Here is a 16679-nt window from a genome sequence, read left to right as displayed (position 1 = left end):
CTTATCATTAGGGGGAAATTGTGAATCTATAGGACTGGTTTAGTGCTCAGGCTGCTTTGCTCTTCACAGGCTCCCCTGTGATGTTATCATGCTATTGGGGAGAATCACTAGTTTAGAATCAAACTCAGGACATCTCTTCCTTGCTCAGCTCAGAGCATGCTGGGTAGGGTCAGCTTATAGCATTTTTTAGACTTTGTGTTTACTCAGTTCTAATCCAGTATGGGCCCAGTTTCTTAGAATCATCCCCCAAAAGAGAAACTCCAATAATAATGCCAAGCATTGCTACCACTTAGGTTTTGATGTCACATTGCTGGTTTAGCCAAATGGCCTCTTGAGGTAATCACCTTGTTTATTGACCAGCAGAAGACTGTCCTTAGAATGTGGTCTGATGAGAACACAACTCTAAATTAAGAGAAGTTTAAGAACAAAGGACAGCATCTATTCTCTGTAAATATGTTATCAATCCCTGAAACATTGAGATATGAATAAGTTAGAAAAATCATTTTATTAATCATTTCCAATGAAAAGAAGTCTTTGAAATTCCAAGCTGATTGCCAGTCTTTTCTCCAACCACTTTGATGAAGATGGATATGTCTGAACAATGTTTCTTGGTTGTTCATGAATGGAATTCAGGGTTGTGGTTCATGGTAATGATTGCTCCTGAACCTGAGCACAGAACTCAGGACTGCCCTGATCACCCAGTTCACTGAATTACTTAATGACCTAGATAGGATACATATAGACTATTGAATTACAGCAGGGAAGCGTTCCTTTCTGTAAGCTTTCCTGGAGGTGGTCCATTTTGCTAAATGGCAGGTAGCTTTTAGAACTTTAGCTCTTCTTTGAATGATTATCTCAATCCTGGGTGGAAAGTAACTGAAGACAGGGTTTTTAGTCCTCATTATGACAATAACTTATTTTTAGTCTAAACGTGTGTTCCAATGGCCCACCTAAAAAGCTAGCTAAATTAGATAGGGTCAGATAATCTCTACCTACTTCTATAACATAATTGTGTAATAGCCATACTGGCAGTTAATTTGTTCATAATTTGTAATCAATTTGATGCATTTTAGCTGTATATGTTTGTCTTGTTTACATAAAATTTATTAGTGACTTGTTTCAGTGATGAATTAAAATAAGTGAACAGTATATTAGGCTGGTCCATCAGCTTGTCCCTGTGATGATGGTTTTGTCTATTAAGTGCTAGGAATCAAACTCAGGGCCTTGTACATGATAAGCAAATTATAGAAAATATTTTTGCAAAATACAAGATTAGGCTAGATCAATGAGGTTTTTGAAGATCAGAATGTCCTCTCTTTATTCTATTCACTGCTTAATCTCAACCTTTTTTTTTATTAATATTAAAGTGTGCTCCACCAAGAAGAAAGGACTTGACAAATTCCCTTGAACAAAAGATAAAGCACTTGGAAAAACAGAGACAAGAGGTAATGTAGAAATATTAGATAAAGTCACGTAGCCATGTATTAAGACTGAGACTAAAACAAGATATTCTTACTGTCTTATTTCTGTCATTAAATCACAGTATTTATCTCTAGAATACTGGATTACACTATTTTAAAATAAAAAGGTTTTAGAATTCATGTTTGTGCTATGACAACTGGAAAAGTGTTGGTGTTATGAATGTGGTAGTTATAATCCAGCTTTTGCATCTATTGATATTTTCACCATGTGCATCATGGGAGTTTATTGCCAATGACTTTCTAAACGGGCACATGAAGAAATTTGATTTGTTAAAAGCTTATGCACAGTAGATTTGTTTGGTGACTTCCTGAGCTGACTACCTTAGTGAATGTGAGTTATAAATACCCGTCAGGGGCTGGAGAGAGGGTTCAGTAGTTAACATACTTGTTGCTGCTGTACAGGGCTCAGGTTCGGTTCTCAGCACCCATATGATGGTTCTTAACCCTCTGTAACTCCAATTCTAAGGAATCTTATGACTTCTTCTGACATCTGATGGTACCAGCCATGTGTGTGGTCCACGTACATACATGTATGCTACATACCCAAACAGATAAAATAAAAATTAAATGTTAATCTTAAAAAGAAGAAAAGTACATAAAGTACAATGCATTAAAAAATGTGATTTCTAAAACACTGCTGGGAATTAACAAATGTTGTTAGTTGTACTGTTGGCATGTTCCTCATTTAATGGGTCTGAGAACTCTTCTTGACAGAGGAGTTAAAAAGCAAAGCAGATGCATCCCACATGAGTTCTGTGGTTTGTTGGCTGACTCATTCTGTGCATTTCAGCTTCCTTGTTTTCTTCTTCAGAACCTTCTCCTACCCTTTGATGCTGGGAAGTTTTGTGTCCTTCTGGAAAATCACTAACCTATTGCAGAATGTCACCAGGGCATAGACCTGCATGGCAATGACCCAAGTATCTTCATAGTCTATTCTACAGCTGCATATTAAGTAAATATGAGAGTTTTCAGGACAAGAGTTTTCTATTAACTGCCACTCTGGATTAGGTTTTTTTTTTTTATTTTGATTGTATTTAGGTGGAAGTTTTGGATTTTTATTTAGTTTATTTATTTATTTATTTATTTATTTATTTATGGACATTGTGAGTAACTTTTTGATATCTGCGTCATGCTGCTAACTGCAGAGATTTTTTTTTCAACACAGAACTGTGAATTTTTCTTACCAGAAAATGAAACAGACCAAGATGTTTTTTCTTCTAGTTATCAAAGAGTTTTAAATGCATTTCTAAATATTGTCTTATAACAAAAATAATTAATCCCAAAAATCTAAACTTTCTGAATGATTCCAAAAGGAATCAAAAATATGTCTGCATTCTAAAGTATGTCACTGCAAGCAAATGATAACAATTAACACAGTCTGTACTTCAAGATAAACTCTTCGAAAAGCTGTAACAAGAATTCATTCTGGTAGAGATAGTAAACAAACAAGAAAAATATGTAAAGAGAGCTTTCAACTAATAATAATTCTTACAGAATATAAATACAAAGTTTCACTAGATTCTGGCTGAATTAATCAAAGATGAAAACAAAAATAAGTAGGGAAGGTAGAAGTTTCTAATAAACATCTCAGCTGATTTGTTAAGACATGGCTTCTTTAGACCTAATGTGTTTTGTTGTTGTTGTTTTGTTTTGTTTTTATTCATGAACTAGATATTGTGATATGAGAATGTGTCCATCTAAATTCCCAGCAGGGGTACTAAGGGGGGCACAGCCCAGCACTGCTACCTACAATTTGAGGTATTCCCTTGGCTTATGGGGACCACCACTCAGAGGAAGCCAAATACTTGACTTCACCACAGAAAAGAATTTCAGGATTAGCCAGGATGAAGTTGAGTTGGAATTTATGACAAAAGAAGTTGAACATAGACTTCAACAATGAGAAGTTTTCAGGGAAAGAATAAGGTATATTCTTATTGTACAGAATGTGGATGTAGACTCCTCATAAGAGAGCTGTGCTCACTCTAATGGTAGCTATGTAAACTATTTTGGTGACTCAAATTGCAACTCACAGAGCTGCATAGACACATTTTTTCCTTTACTTGATTTGATAAGCCAGGTTATAGGATGGCTCTTGAGGTGTCTAGGGTAGGACTGTACACTTTAAAAATAAACAGTGCTTCATAAAGTTTGCAAGAAAGATGTTAAGGCACACCTTGTTTTCCACTGTAAATGGAGTTTCGGATGAGACTCCTAGACAATTATAAGTTTGCAACTAGGAAAGAGAAAAACCATTCACATTCAGGCCTTGAGCATGACCGTTTTAACAATCTTACTTGAAACCTCTCTAAAAGGAAAATTTTCTTTTTACTGTCTTACAGTAGATGTTGGAGTTCTTAGCTTAGCTCTTGAGAGGCTCCCACCAGACTCTGGTGTGAGTCTGCTTTTCTACCCAAGGCCTCACAATCCTCTTTTTAGCCTGATATGGAAACCATCCCAGTCCAATCAGAGCTTCCTGGGAGAGCTGCTTTTATCTATGGCTTCGAAAATCTGAATAAGTTCAAATAGTGATCTCATATTTTCAAAACTTCCAAGTAGATTTAAATCTTTTGTTGAATCACCAATTTTTAATAATTTCAGCTCCTGGATGTCAATCAACAGTGGGACCAACAATTCCGAAATATGAAAGAGTTATATGAAAGAAAAGTAAGAAACTCTCTCCTTGGGAATTTCTTTAATCTTGATAAAGCCAGAAGACAATTTTGTGGATCTCTAACTACTGGTAAACGAGGGACAGGATTCTACCATCATGATTGGTTTCTTTGTCCTAAGGATACAGTGTCAGTCAGTTGCTGGAAAGGTAGCACAGGTTCTGTCCCAAGAGTTCTCCTGAGTGCTCCCAGCTCTGAGTCATTACTTCTAAGTTAAGATTGAGGTCTGATCAGTGAGAAATCCATGAGAAAACCCAGCTACCTTCCGTACATAGAGAAACAGCGACAAGTGGTGAGAGACAGAGTGGAAGGGAACTACCCCTTCTGCTTTCTCTAAAGCATATGCAGTGGAAAAGCTTTTTAGCCAGAAAGGAACTTTTTGGGGAATTTCTTTTTTGATAAGTTAAAGTCGTTATTATTTGAAAGTACTTCATTTTCAAAAAGACAGAAGAAAGTAAATTCCCCTAAATAATTCAGAACGAAGAAAACTGACCACAGTAATACAACAGCCCTTGCTTTTTCTTCCCCATTTGATACTCAGAAGAGTTAAATTTAGAAAACAGGAAGATAGTATGCCACTACAGTTGTCTGGCCACCTAGTTTTATCCATCCTGGAGCTGTCTGTGGCTCCAGATTGTAACAACAGTGTTCCCAGAAAGAACTTCTCAGAGTGGCCAGTGAACCCAGAGGTCAGAACAAGTACAAATCTCAAACTGGAGGAAGAACCACGTCTAAGGTTCTCTCTCTGAGATTTAATTTCGCAGATCCCAAGCCTGGATGGTTCTGCCTGCCTCCTGACCACATGCGGCTTTTTCTTGCCTTACGTCCTAGAGTCCGGGCACATCTGGAGAGCTTGGAGCCCAGCTTTCTAGACTCTAGCTCCTCCAAGTAGGAAGTAGAAGTGGTTTGAAGAAAGGAGAAATGAGCAGGACACCATTTGGGAATAAATTCTGTGTTTTCTCTGTAGAGCAAATCCCCTTTAAAACGCAAATGTGATGATATTATGTAGGGAAGAGCTCTTCCTTGGGGGGTCCTCTGTTAGTGTGGGGTGAGGCGCTTTTGATCCCAAGTGCCCTGGGCTGGACACCTTGTGTGATTGTCTGCAATTGTCTCTGATGATCCCCCTAAGGTCCTGGAACTGAAAACTAAACTGGCGGCCACAGAAAATACTCACAACCTAGAGAAAGAACAGAAGCAAAGTGTGACAGAGGGCGACAGGCAGCTCGAGGTGGGTGGCCTCTGGTTGAGCAAAGTCCAGTTAAGAAAACCGGCTCCCCCCCCAAAAAAAAAAAAGAAAAGAAAACCGGCTCCCTTAGGAGCCACAGGCAGGCACAGAGCCCCAGAGTGGAGAAGGGAGGAGTTAAAGGGAGGGAGGGAGTCGTGCCTCTAGTGACCAGGAAATAACAAAGTGTCTGATTGGATGAGAACGTTGCCGGGTTTTGCAGCCTTTTCTGTGACTCTTTTTATTGCTAATGACAAAGTTTCACTAAATCCGGCAGTCTTAACTCTCTTGCCCAGAATTGTTTACTGACCCCGGTCTGGCCTTGAAACTGCTATCTGCTCTCCTGGCTAAGGGTCCCAAGTGCTGGGGTTATAAAGTACTGACCACACCTGGGTACACCTGGGTAAGCAGACTACTTTAAGAACCACTTCATATTCAGTCTCTCATTCACAATCCTGAGTACAGCCTTGAGCAGGTCAAGAACATGGGCACCTGAACCCAGGCTTCTGCCTGCAATGAGAGGGGTTTCTCCCTATGCAAGCTTTGTCTTCATTCGTTGGACTTTATGATAAGGTATATGAAAGGAGAATGTTAAACCCCAATGATCTTTCTCTGAGGCTATAGTAAGAATAAAAACAATTATACGTATTTGCAAGGAAAGCTTTTCACTACCATACACTTAAGTGCAGAAGCCCAACAATACTGTTAGCAGAACTTCTAGAGTGAAGTCTGTGTCCTGACACATAAGGCTCAGACACTATTCTCAACAGGGAAATTAAAGTGACAAATCATTGTGAAAACCTGAGAAAGGAAATTAGTCACTGTCTGTACCCACATTGGGAAGAACAAGGAGAAAGAGATTCGGTGACCTTCAAGTTCACATTCTGGGTTCTGACATGACGATCAGTTTTAAACAGATGTCAAGAGGTGTTCACCACTAAGCAGTCCTGGTTAAGTTGTGGTTTTTGCTGGATACTCACTGAATAATCATTGCCCTTCTTCAGTCTTCTGTGGGAATCTGACAAGTTCCCTCTCTTTCTCTCTCTCTCTCTCTCTCTCTCTCTCTCTCTCTCTTTCTCTCTTACACACACACACACACACACACACACACACACACACACACCCCTATCTGTGAAATCTCTTTTGCCTGCACCAGGGTTCTTTCCCAGCATGAGAATCCTTGGGAACCTTATCTTAGTAGTCTGACACTCAGAGAACATGTATGTCTCTCTGAGTATCTTCACTACTACCAGGAACAGTATTCACCATACCATAGCCCAGGTTTGCCCACCTTGCTCAGGTTACTGTCAGGGTGAACCAGGAAACAAGGTTGTGACTAATCCTTTTCTGTCACGCAGCACACACTCACTTCCTTCTCCAGCTACACCCTAGCCAGGAATTTCAGTATTTTTTCTGTATGTACTTGGGAACTTTTTCTAGATATAATACAATACTATTCTCTTAACCTGTGTTAAATAGAAAATGATTAACTCATCTAAGTCCATAGGCTCAGCCCCTTGAAGTGCTAATGAGATGTTTTCCCTTTTAAAGGAAATAAGTTGCTTGAGATTGATTTCTTAAATATAATAACTAGATTGGAAAGTGACTGAAATAACATTTTAACCACTATGTTAGCTACTTCTCATCTTGAGTTATCTATATTCTGCAATATTTATTTTTCTAGACTGAATTCTCATTAAGGATCCAATTTACTCCACAAAGCATGCTATCTATTGTATAAACCGAAGAACTGAGAGACAGGAGTCAGGATCCTCAGTTACATAAAACAGAGAACTTCCTGGAGATTGTCTGAGGCACCGACAGCCATTCAGAGGCTGGAGTTTTGCCTTTTAACTGCAGTTATGACAATGCTATACTCTGAATATTTATCTGCAGTGAAGTTTCTTATTTGTCTAAAAGTTATTGTCCTTGTTTCTGGCATAGAATAGTACAAGATTAGCCTTGAGCTACTTAGTATCAGTTTATTGCAGTGATTTTTCCCCCAGGTTTTAGGCCCTTTAAATGCTTTTAACCAATTCTTTAGGAATAGGAAGTAGACTACGCACCACACCCACTGATTTGACTATTGCATATGAGGATTAAGGTCTGCAAGTTTTACCCCTAGGATCACCACAATAGCATTAAGTTTTGATGCATTCAGTAACCCTGTCCCCTACGCAAAGAAGATTGCTCAGAAACAATGTTAGAGAAAACGTTGCCAGTCCGGTTTGATAACTAGTCCGGGGGATAACTATCTGCCAGAAGCAGCCAGTCTCTGAGGATTTCTGTCCTATTATTCCTTTTGGTAATTTTTGACTTGGATCTTGTTTTCTTGCCCTTTTCTTCAGAAGGAAAAGGACATCTTAAGGAAAGAATTACAAGCACTGAAGAAGGAGAATAAGCTGTTGAAGGAAAACAATGCTCTGGCCAATAGGAAGAAAGAATATTATGCATGTGAAATTAAACGCCTCAATAAGGTACCGGCGCAGGTGAAGCAAGGAGGGTCAAAACAAAAGCCTCAGCAGGAGTCTTTCTGAGTCACAGCAGAAGCAGGGCATCAGTGAGGTTCCTCTCTCCTCTGCTCAGGATCCTCTCTCCTGTTTACACAGAACACCTAGCCACAGCATGTAGCCATATTTGGCTAGGATGCTTTTGGGAATTTTTTGTCCCTGCAAAGGACCATGAAAAGTATAAATAAAGAGAAATAATAGTCATCAGTAAGAGCTTTTAAAAAAAAAGAACCACATAACTGCACGGGGTGTTTGTGAACAATAACGTATATCTTGGTCAACCACAAAAGCTTCCTGAGGAAGCAAGCTGTTCTTTAATGTGATAGCTCCGGAGCTGGCTATGATGCATGCATGCATGATGTATGGAAGCACGCTCAGGGCCAAATTCAAAGCTGAGATATCTGCTGTCTGGGGAGCAAGCCTGAATCCACTGTGAATAGGAACCAGCCACAGAAAGAGGCAGGGCTTTGGGGATCCACAAGTGGCTCAATAGCTAAGCTCGGAGGAAAAAGTGAGTTGTTATAAGGGGATGACAATGAGTGTGTAAATGTGGACATATGTTTGTATATGTCTGTGTATGGATATATGTGTATCTATGGATATATGAGGGCATGTATGAATGAATATATGTGTATGTTTTATATATATATATATATATATATATATGATATATGCATGCATGTGTGTATATATATGTGTGTATATGTGTACTAGTATGTATAAATATGTATGTCTGTGTATATATATGTGTGAGGTATGTATGTATATATGTATGTATATATATGTGTGTGTATGTGTGTATGTATATAAGTGTGTGCATATATGAATGTATATGTACGTGTATATGAATATATGTATGTATATGTTTGTGTATATAGATGTATGTATGTATATGTGTATGTATGTGTTTTGTTTCATGAACTAATGTGATATTCTGGGGAATGAGAACACTAATTTAGCACAAAAACATAAATCCTGTACTGTGGTTTTTCCAAGAGCTAAGCCAAGTGTAAACACAGGCATGTTGAAGAATGTGGATGAATTGAGATATGCATCACTCAATTAGTTATTTCATGACCAAAGTAACAGAAATGGTCTACAGCTAAAGAAAGTAGCAGGGCTGATCTTTAAAATGTGTGTAGTCCTGTATGCCAGCTCATGCTCAGAGACCCTGTTTAAAGACTCCAGTGAGCTGTGTGCTGATGTCTTTGACAAGATGTTTACTAGCCAGACTTGCCATTAGGTCTGCTTGCAGCACAAGTCATTCTTCAAGTGAAAACGGAAAGGTAAAGAAAGACTTCATGAATTGTATTTCATCTTTCAGAGAGATAGAAAATGTTCAGGGAAAATATATGTTCTTTCTCTTTTATTCTCTACTGGAAAAATTACTTCCCATGAATCAGAGGAGATAGGATACCTATGATCACATTTGTGCTCTGGGTCGTTTTGCCATATGAAGGCAATAAACAAACAAAAACCAAACTAAACCCAAAACCCAAACAACAAAAACCTATAAATAGCCAAGACCTGTATTTTGGTTCCTTTCCATGTTTACATGGTGTTTTTCCACAATTGGTGATTGTGGTTGCTAGAACCTATTTAAATTCAGAGAAATTGGCAGCTGCTTTGCACAACTATAATCTCAACACTTGGGTGGCAGAGGTAGGAGGATCTTCTGCAGCTTCAGGCCAGCCTAGTCTCTATAGCAAGCTCCAGGCCAAGCAGGTGTGTCTCTAAAGAAAAAAGTAAAAGTAGGTTTGCAGTTTGGTACATAGAAACACAAAATCTCATCAAGAAAAAAATAGTCCTAACAAAATTCATGACTTTACACAAATATATTTTCAACAATTATTTTTCTCTCACCTCAATTAAAATGATATGCCCTCACCCTAGATATATCTACTTTAATTTTTTTTCCTGGCATTTCTGAATGTCACCAAGTATATAATGATGTCTAGCACTTACCAGCCCTTATTTACTGACCCACTGTTGATTGTGAGCTCCTTGAGGTAGGTGTGGGCATGGTAGAAGCTCCGGTTACCACAACGTGGTACACAAATAGAGTGTGTGGCCACTGTGCATATAAGGGCTTATAAATATGCCTTGTTTCTCTTTAAATAGAAGAAAAATGAAGTCTTAGGTTAAAAACATATTATATGTTAGTATTTGTTCACATCACAAAGCAGCTATAAAATAGTTTTACTGTGTATCTTCATGGAGGAAACGCTTGATAAAAGCAGGTCAGCATGCAGCCTTAATCTTTTCTACTTTGGTCACTGATGTTTCTGGAGTGTCTATAACAAGGCCTTTGTTATACAAAGTTTTTAAATGTTCATTGAATACTGAAAGGATGAATGAATGATTTAATCAATCAGTTTAATTAGAAAGTCTACAACATATGTAATAACCAGTTTTTGATCTGAGCATCATCATTTAAAACATTAACTTAACCCATAATTTATTGCTTCTGATTCATGATAAGGAATACAAAATTATATAAAACCCCCAAAATGCTTAAAACTCCAAAAGATTTCAGCCCACTCTGCTCAACTGATACTGTCACTTACAAGCCTAGATATAAAGTGATAATGAGAAGCACATAATTCATATTAGTAGTAGCAGACTTAAGTTTATTTGTTTATGTTTATTTCTATGTATGTGCCTTTTTTGTGTACCATGTGTGTGCACTCCCCTCAGATTCCAGAGGAGGGCACTAGATTTCCTTGAGCTGAAGTTACAGGAGGTTGGGAATAGCCTGATGTGAGTTCTAAGAACTAAACTCCAAAGCTCTTAAGTGTTCAAAGATGTGGATTTTTATGATGAATACTATTCTTTTCCTTTTCTTAACTATTGCAATAAATATGGAGATATTTTGAGTATACCTCAGAACATGAATTTGGGAGCACCCTTTAGTTGCCTGCAAACCCAGTCACTCAGTAGAGACACAAGGGTTAAAAATAACAACAGGAACAGACAGTAACACAAGTCATTAATATGAGCTTTACAAATGTATGCTTGTACTTAATTCAGTTCATTTGCTTTGAATAAAATATCCAAGAATTTTGCCAATATCAAGTTCTTACAGAACTGATAGATAATTAAAGGGAGTGAGAATTGAGCCTAACAGCCAGAGTCATCCAGAGCAAAATTGACTTGTCTGTCCCTTATCATTTTGGGAATGGATGGATTATTTAATGTACCAGAACTGATAGTGAAAGGACTAATCTAGGACAGGTTCAAGGAAGTTGGAAAGTACCAAGATGAAACAAATGTTGATTCAACTCACATTTCATTCATGACTCATTTTTAAATTTTCAGAATAGCACTGAGTGGTAACTAGGCAATTAAAATAAGATGATCTCCAGAAGGAGTCTTGTCATGGGTCCTGGCCATTACACTGGCATGTCTGAGTGCTGTCATTCATTTGTGTCACCCTCTCAGGACTCTTGCTACTATTGTTCAAACAGTTTTAAATGTTCAACCTTGTGGTTAGTGCTGAGAAGTATGCAGCGTATACATGTTTCAAAAGAACTGAATGCTTTCACATACATAAGGATTCCCAAATCACCATAATAAATAGATAAAATAAATAAATACGTATATTAAACAATTTATTTAAATATTTGTTCTTTAATTTTAATTTTGTCCTAGAGGATGAAAAAATAAAAACAAAAAACAACAACACCAAAAACTATTTTCTTCTAAAGGCACTCTAGTCAGCCCAAGCATGGCAAATAGGGCCTTGCCGTTTTCCTCATTTCTTTTGTTTTGCTGAAAACCATTAGATTATATTCTTAAAGATAGCACCAAACTCTATTCCCTTATTTGGCCACTTACTCCTCCTGAGGTCCACTTATCAAAGTACAGAAGTCCAGCAATCAAATAGCCCCCGTGGCTCATCTAGTAAACATGCTTAACTAAAATCAAACACCTCATTCTAACATCGTATCATTTTTTCCTTTAGATACTTCCTATGGGCTATGTCTGTGATTTATTTCAACAGAGGCATTCCTTTGCCCCCACTGCCCCAACCCAGGACAAATATCTCTCACTGTTCTCTTTCCCTTCTCCCTCACTCTGTATCTCTTTTCTTTATCTCTTATTTCCTGCCTTTGTCTCTCTTCTCCTTTGTGCTGTGCACAAGGTCTTAGGGGCCCTGAGCCTATACTAATCCATTCAGTTTCTCCTGCAAGGTTTTGAAAATTAATATTTCCATTGAATTAGAAGGTGTGTATCGAGTCTAAAACCCACTAGTAGGAAATTCCCAGTCTGACAATATCTGTTCAAGACTATAAGCTGGCTTTCCTTTCTGTCTTTATGATGTCCTGGGTAGCAGTGTGGACAGCACACTACCACCAAGATCATCTGTTTGCCCCACTAAGTTTTGTAACCTGCTCTCCAAGGAAGTGAATTCATAGACCTCTGAGATGAACCTTTTCTGAGTCCCAAGGACTCACTTGACTAATTATTAAGCTGTCAATTATGGTGCTGAGGAAAACTCATGGAAGAGAGCATCTGTCACAATGTTGAAAATTATTTTTATTAAACTCATCATGAATTGTAACTCTCCAAACAAGTGGTAGCATAGTATATAATCTAAACATTAGTATAAAGCCCCACGGGCTAATGAGAAAGGATGAGAATACACTAGCAAATACAAGCTTCTCTTTGCCTCCTCATCCCTTGGAAAATTCAAAGCATGTATCATACCACACAGTCATAAGTAAATAGATGTTTTGATAAAGCATAAATATGGCTGACAGCTCATTGAATGGAGTGCTAGAAAAAGACAGAAGAGAAACTGCGGTGTGTGGTGCCTTGATTGTACAAATGGGCACTTGGAATTGATTTCCTTGGAGATATGGTGTGGCTATACAGCAGTGGATCCCCCATTAAACCTACTGATTCAGAACCTCTGGATAGACTGCCCAGGGAGTCTACTCTTTTAGGTGACACCAAAATTTGAATAGCATAGATAGTAAACACACTGGAGAAAATCCTCTCTTCTCTTCTCTTCTCTTCTCTTCTCTTCTCTTCTCTTCTCTTCTCTTCCCTTCCCTTCCCTTCCCTTCCCTTCCCTTCCCTTCCCTTCCCTTCCCTTCCCTTCCTTTCCCTTCCTTTCCCTTCCCTTCCCTTCGCTAGGAGACAGGAAAGTCAACATGAGTGATCTTCAAAATAATGGAGGTTGAGTACTATACACATCATTATGGGGAACACAGAGACTTAGAAAATATGCACACATGTGGAAAATGAAGAAGATAAAAGCTAGTCAACCATATGAAGAACATAAAAAATGCCTCCTCTTGTACTGGAGGAGATTTTAATAATTATGAAAAAATTACTAAGATGACTGTAAATCTCTTGTCAACAGAGTGCTTCATTTTTAATATAGGTTCTTCAAGATGCCTTGACAATTGGGAGCTCTTCATTTTCTGAGGACTCAGGGAAGTGTAAAGGCAGGTGCAGCCATGCAGAGATGAGAACAGAGGTGGAATGTCACAAGCAGCAGGTAAGAGGTCACAAGTGATGTGATCATGGGGTGAACACAGGGCTCAATGTGATACCTTTACCTCTTACTGAATTGTCTAACAGGTTCCAGTAAGTGTCGTTTTTGTAAAAATCCTTCTCACTGATATATTCACTGACAATCAGGCTAGCTCAGTTCCTTCCATCTGTTAGTAGATAACCAACAAGTTTGCTTTCAGACATCAGTTCCCTCCTTCCAACACCCCAGGCTCTCTAAAGCTCACCAAGTAGACTTTGTTACTACATCATAGTAAATAGACAATCTGCAAAATTAAATGGAAAAGTTTGATCTTCTTTCCCAGCAAGGACAAGTTTCCAGATAAATGGTTTAGTACAGGTTTAATGCAGACAGTGGCAAGTGTACACTGGTTTGTAATAGCAAAGAGACAATCAAAACCCACCTCTGCATTTTAATGGTTCTATTGCTAACATCCTTAATTTATATTTTAACCATTTTGTTTCTAACTTCACGACTATAATGATCATACCATCAAGTGCCACATGAAAGAAATACTTACAGTGTGTGGAATTCAATGACTTCACTCAAGAGCTATTGCTAATTAACTCCACTTTAGAACTTGAAATAATGTCAACATTAAACTTCATTGGCCAGTGGCATACAATGGAAGATAGAACAAAGTAATAATAACAAAATTTTAAAGCAGGTATAGACATGTTTTAGAAATTATCTATGCTATTTTACTTCTGAGCTGCTTGTGTGTGCCTACAAATAAAAACAATCTAGCTGGCTCTCCAAACAAACAAAGATAAAGCTATAATCTTAGGTATCTCTATATTCTATCATGATGGGATCTCACTAGGCATATGCATGGCATTTAGAAATATGTATGCCTTGGAAGGCATATTCATGAACAGAGGTTAAGAATACTTTAGTTTGGAAAAGCACATACAATACATTTTCTGGAAATGATTTAAATATTTAGGAGGAAAAATAACTTCTCAATCCTGCTTGGATGGACTGAATTCTTAGTTATAGGTTAGTACAAAGAACTTTTTCCAAGGATATATATGCACTATTTTTATTTTCTTATTTTTTTTAACTTCAGCCCTTTTGAATTCTGGTGATTGACACTTGGTTTTTAAGAGGTTATTCTGGGGATGAAATCATCCCCATACATTCTTATAAGGAGATAGAAACCACTAGAAATTCCTTTTCACTAAAGTATATTAAAGAATTACCCAACACTGGATCCCAGAGACTATTTATGAAATGAGAGTTCTTCTGATCTTTTTCTTATAATATTTATCTTGGTGGAATGAGAGTTTAACTACCTACTACTCAAATAGAGGCAAATTGTTTTGAAGCCGTTTTCTTTGAAGGGTTGGGCTGGAATGTTCTTGCCTTCCAAGCATGCATATTTCTAAATGCCTTGCACATGCCTAGTGAGAGCCCAGGTTTTGTTTAGTGGATTTCCAGATTTAATGGAACTGGTGAACTTTTAAGGAAGCCAATTTCATGAGGTAGAGTATATTAAATATAAGCAAGTTAAGTGTAATAGAATATATTAAAAATAGACTCAGGAAATTACTATGCTAAGTAAATACTGATGTTAATTAAGAAAAATGTAACTAACAACCCCTTTCTATTAATTTTGAAGTTAACAAACAATGTGAAGGGTTTCATTGTGCCATTTTCATAAGTACATTCACGTTTGCCACTCTTTTGCCTGTCTCACTATTCGTGTGTTCTTCTTCCTCTCAGATGTTTCCCTCCTCCTCTCAGTTGCTTCTTTCCTCCTCTCGGATACTTCCTTCTCTTGGAAGCTTCCCTCCTCTTAGATGCTTCTCTCCTCTCAGATACTTCCTCTTCTCAGATGCTTCCCTCTTCTCAGATGCTTCACTCATTTTATGTCTCATGTATTCATCTCATAGGAATTTTGACCTCCATCTTGTCTTCCTTAAGATTTCGTCCTCTCCTTTCATGACCCCCTTTTTATTTTTATATCACACATACACACACACACACACACACACACACACACACCTTAAATAGTATGATTTATAATTTAAAGGACAAGAACATTCTATTTGAGAGCTATATCAGATCTTTCAATAAGGAGGGAATTGGCATGAGACCTGTTTGACTGGTCATTTAGCTTCAAAATCTTCAGCCTTTCAGGAAATGTTAAAGAATTAATTATCTTTCTTTCCTTCTTAATTCACAGTAGATTATGAATGAAATTTTATTTTTTTGACTTTTTTTTCTAGGACTGACATGAAATTCCAAATTTTACATGTGAGTTATTTTGTGAGTTATTTCCAAGAAATTAGAAATTATTTTATGTAATAAAAATTTAAGTTAAAAGGGGTCAAAATATAATTAGGTAATTTTGTGAAAATCATTTATTCAATTTAATAAGTAATATAACAATAGGCAAAAAGTTCTAATTGTCCCTGGTGAACAAATTACCCTCTCATTTATTTCTTACATGTGAAGCTACTTTAATTCATTTTGTTTGAGCAGAAATTATTTTATTTCCTACCATATTTCATTCCTACTGCATTTAATTCAGTTGGTGATAACTTAGTGTTGAGGTTTGGCAGTGTACTTCCTGTTACAGAGCTCTGTAACATATATTCATCTGCTTGACATTATAAAGAAAGACCCACAAGTAACTTTTATTCAGATGACATCTGTAATTTTTTACTTATCAATTAAACAATCAACTGTCTACGCACAATGTAGATTAATTGTGTTTATAAGCTAAGAAACATCCTCAGATATAATGTCTTAAATCTATTAGAATTTTTTTCAAGCTATGACAGCCTAATGATTTTTTTAATATCTCACTCATTGTTGTAAAAGAGTAATAGGATTCATAAAAAGGTACAGGATGATTTGACGGTCCTTGTTAAGTGTACTGACAGAGACATTTGCCCATGCTTTATAGAAATGAATAACATGAACATTAGATGTCATCGGTATGACTAATAAATCAAGAGCCAGCTTCCTTTAAGTGTATCATGTGTGAAAGGACCACTGGTTGTTGACTTAGCAATATGAAATTGGGACTTAAATAGTGAGAAGACATAAAACAAAACATTGTGTCTCTAAACAATATAACTATCTTGTGTCCCAGTGTCCTCGTCTCTCGGGTTGAGATTGTGCTGGGCTGCAGAGAGGCATGGGAGGAGGCCTGACTGTACAGAAAGTGCACAGAGCACTGAGTGTCCTGAGTTAACACGTATCAGACTTCTGAAGCAGAGAGAGAGAGAGAGAGAGAGAGAGAGAGAGAGAGAGAGAGAGAGA

At 37.5% G+C, this 16679-nt stretch overlaps 1 protein-coding gene across 3 annotated transcripts in view; it reads left to right on the top strand.

The window, feature by feature from the left end:
• Tnip3 (TNFAIP3 interacting protein 3) overlaps positions 1-16679 on the top strand; it is a 36806-nt gene that overhangs the window by 1522 nt on the left and 18605 nt on the right. For 2 of the 3 annotated variants that reach the window (XM_028782478.1, XM_028782479.1), the window contains exons 2-6: positions 1368-1445; positions 4080-4145; positions 5280-5378; positions 7721-7849; positions 13275-13391. In XM_028782478.1, coding sequence (XP_028638311.1) covers positions 1368-1445; positions 4080-4145; positions 5280-5378; positions 7721-7849; positions 13275-13391 — 489 coding nt within the window. The remainder of the gene's footprint in view (positions 1-1367; positions 1446-4079; positions 4146-5279; positions 5379-7720; positions 7850-13274; positions 13392-16679) is intronic. The other variant, XM_028782480.1, reaches the window with a different exon arrangement.

Source organism: Grammomys surdaster, unplaced genomic scaffold (genome assembly GCF_004785775.1).
Source record: "Grammomys surdaster isolate TR1022 unplaced genomic scaffold, NIH_TR_1.0 752, whole genome shotgun sequence".
Lineage (NCBI taxonomy): Eukaryota > Metazoa > Chordata > Mammalia > Rodentia > Muridae > Grammomys > Grammomys surdaster.
This window is presented reverse-complemented; position numbering and strand designations above follow the sequence as displayed.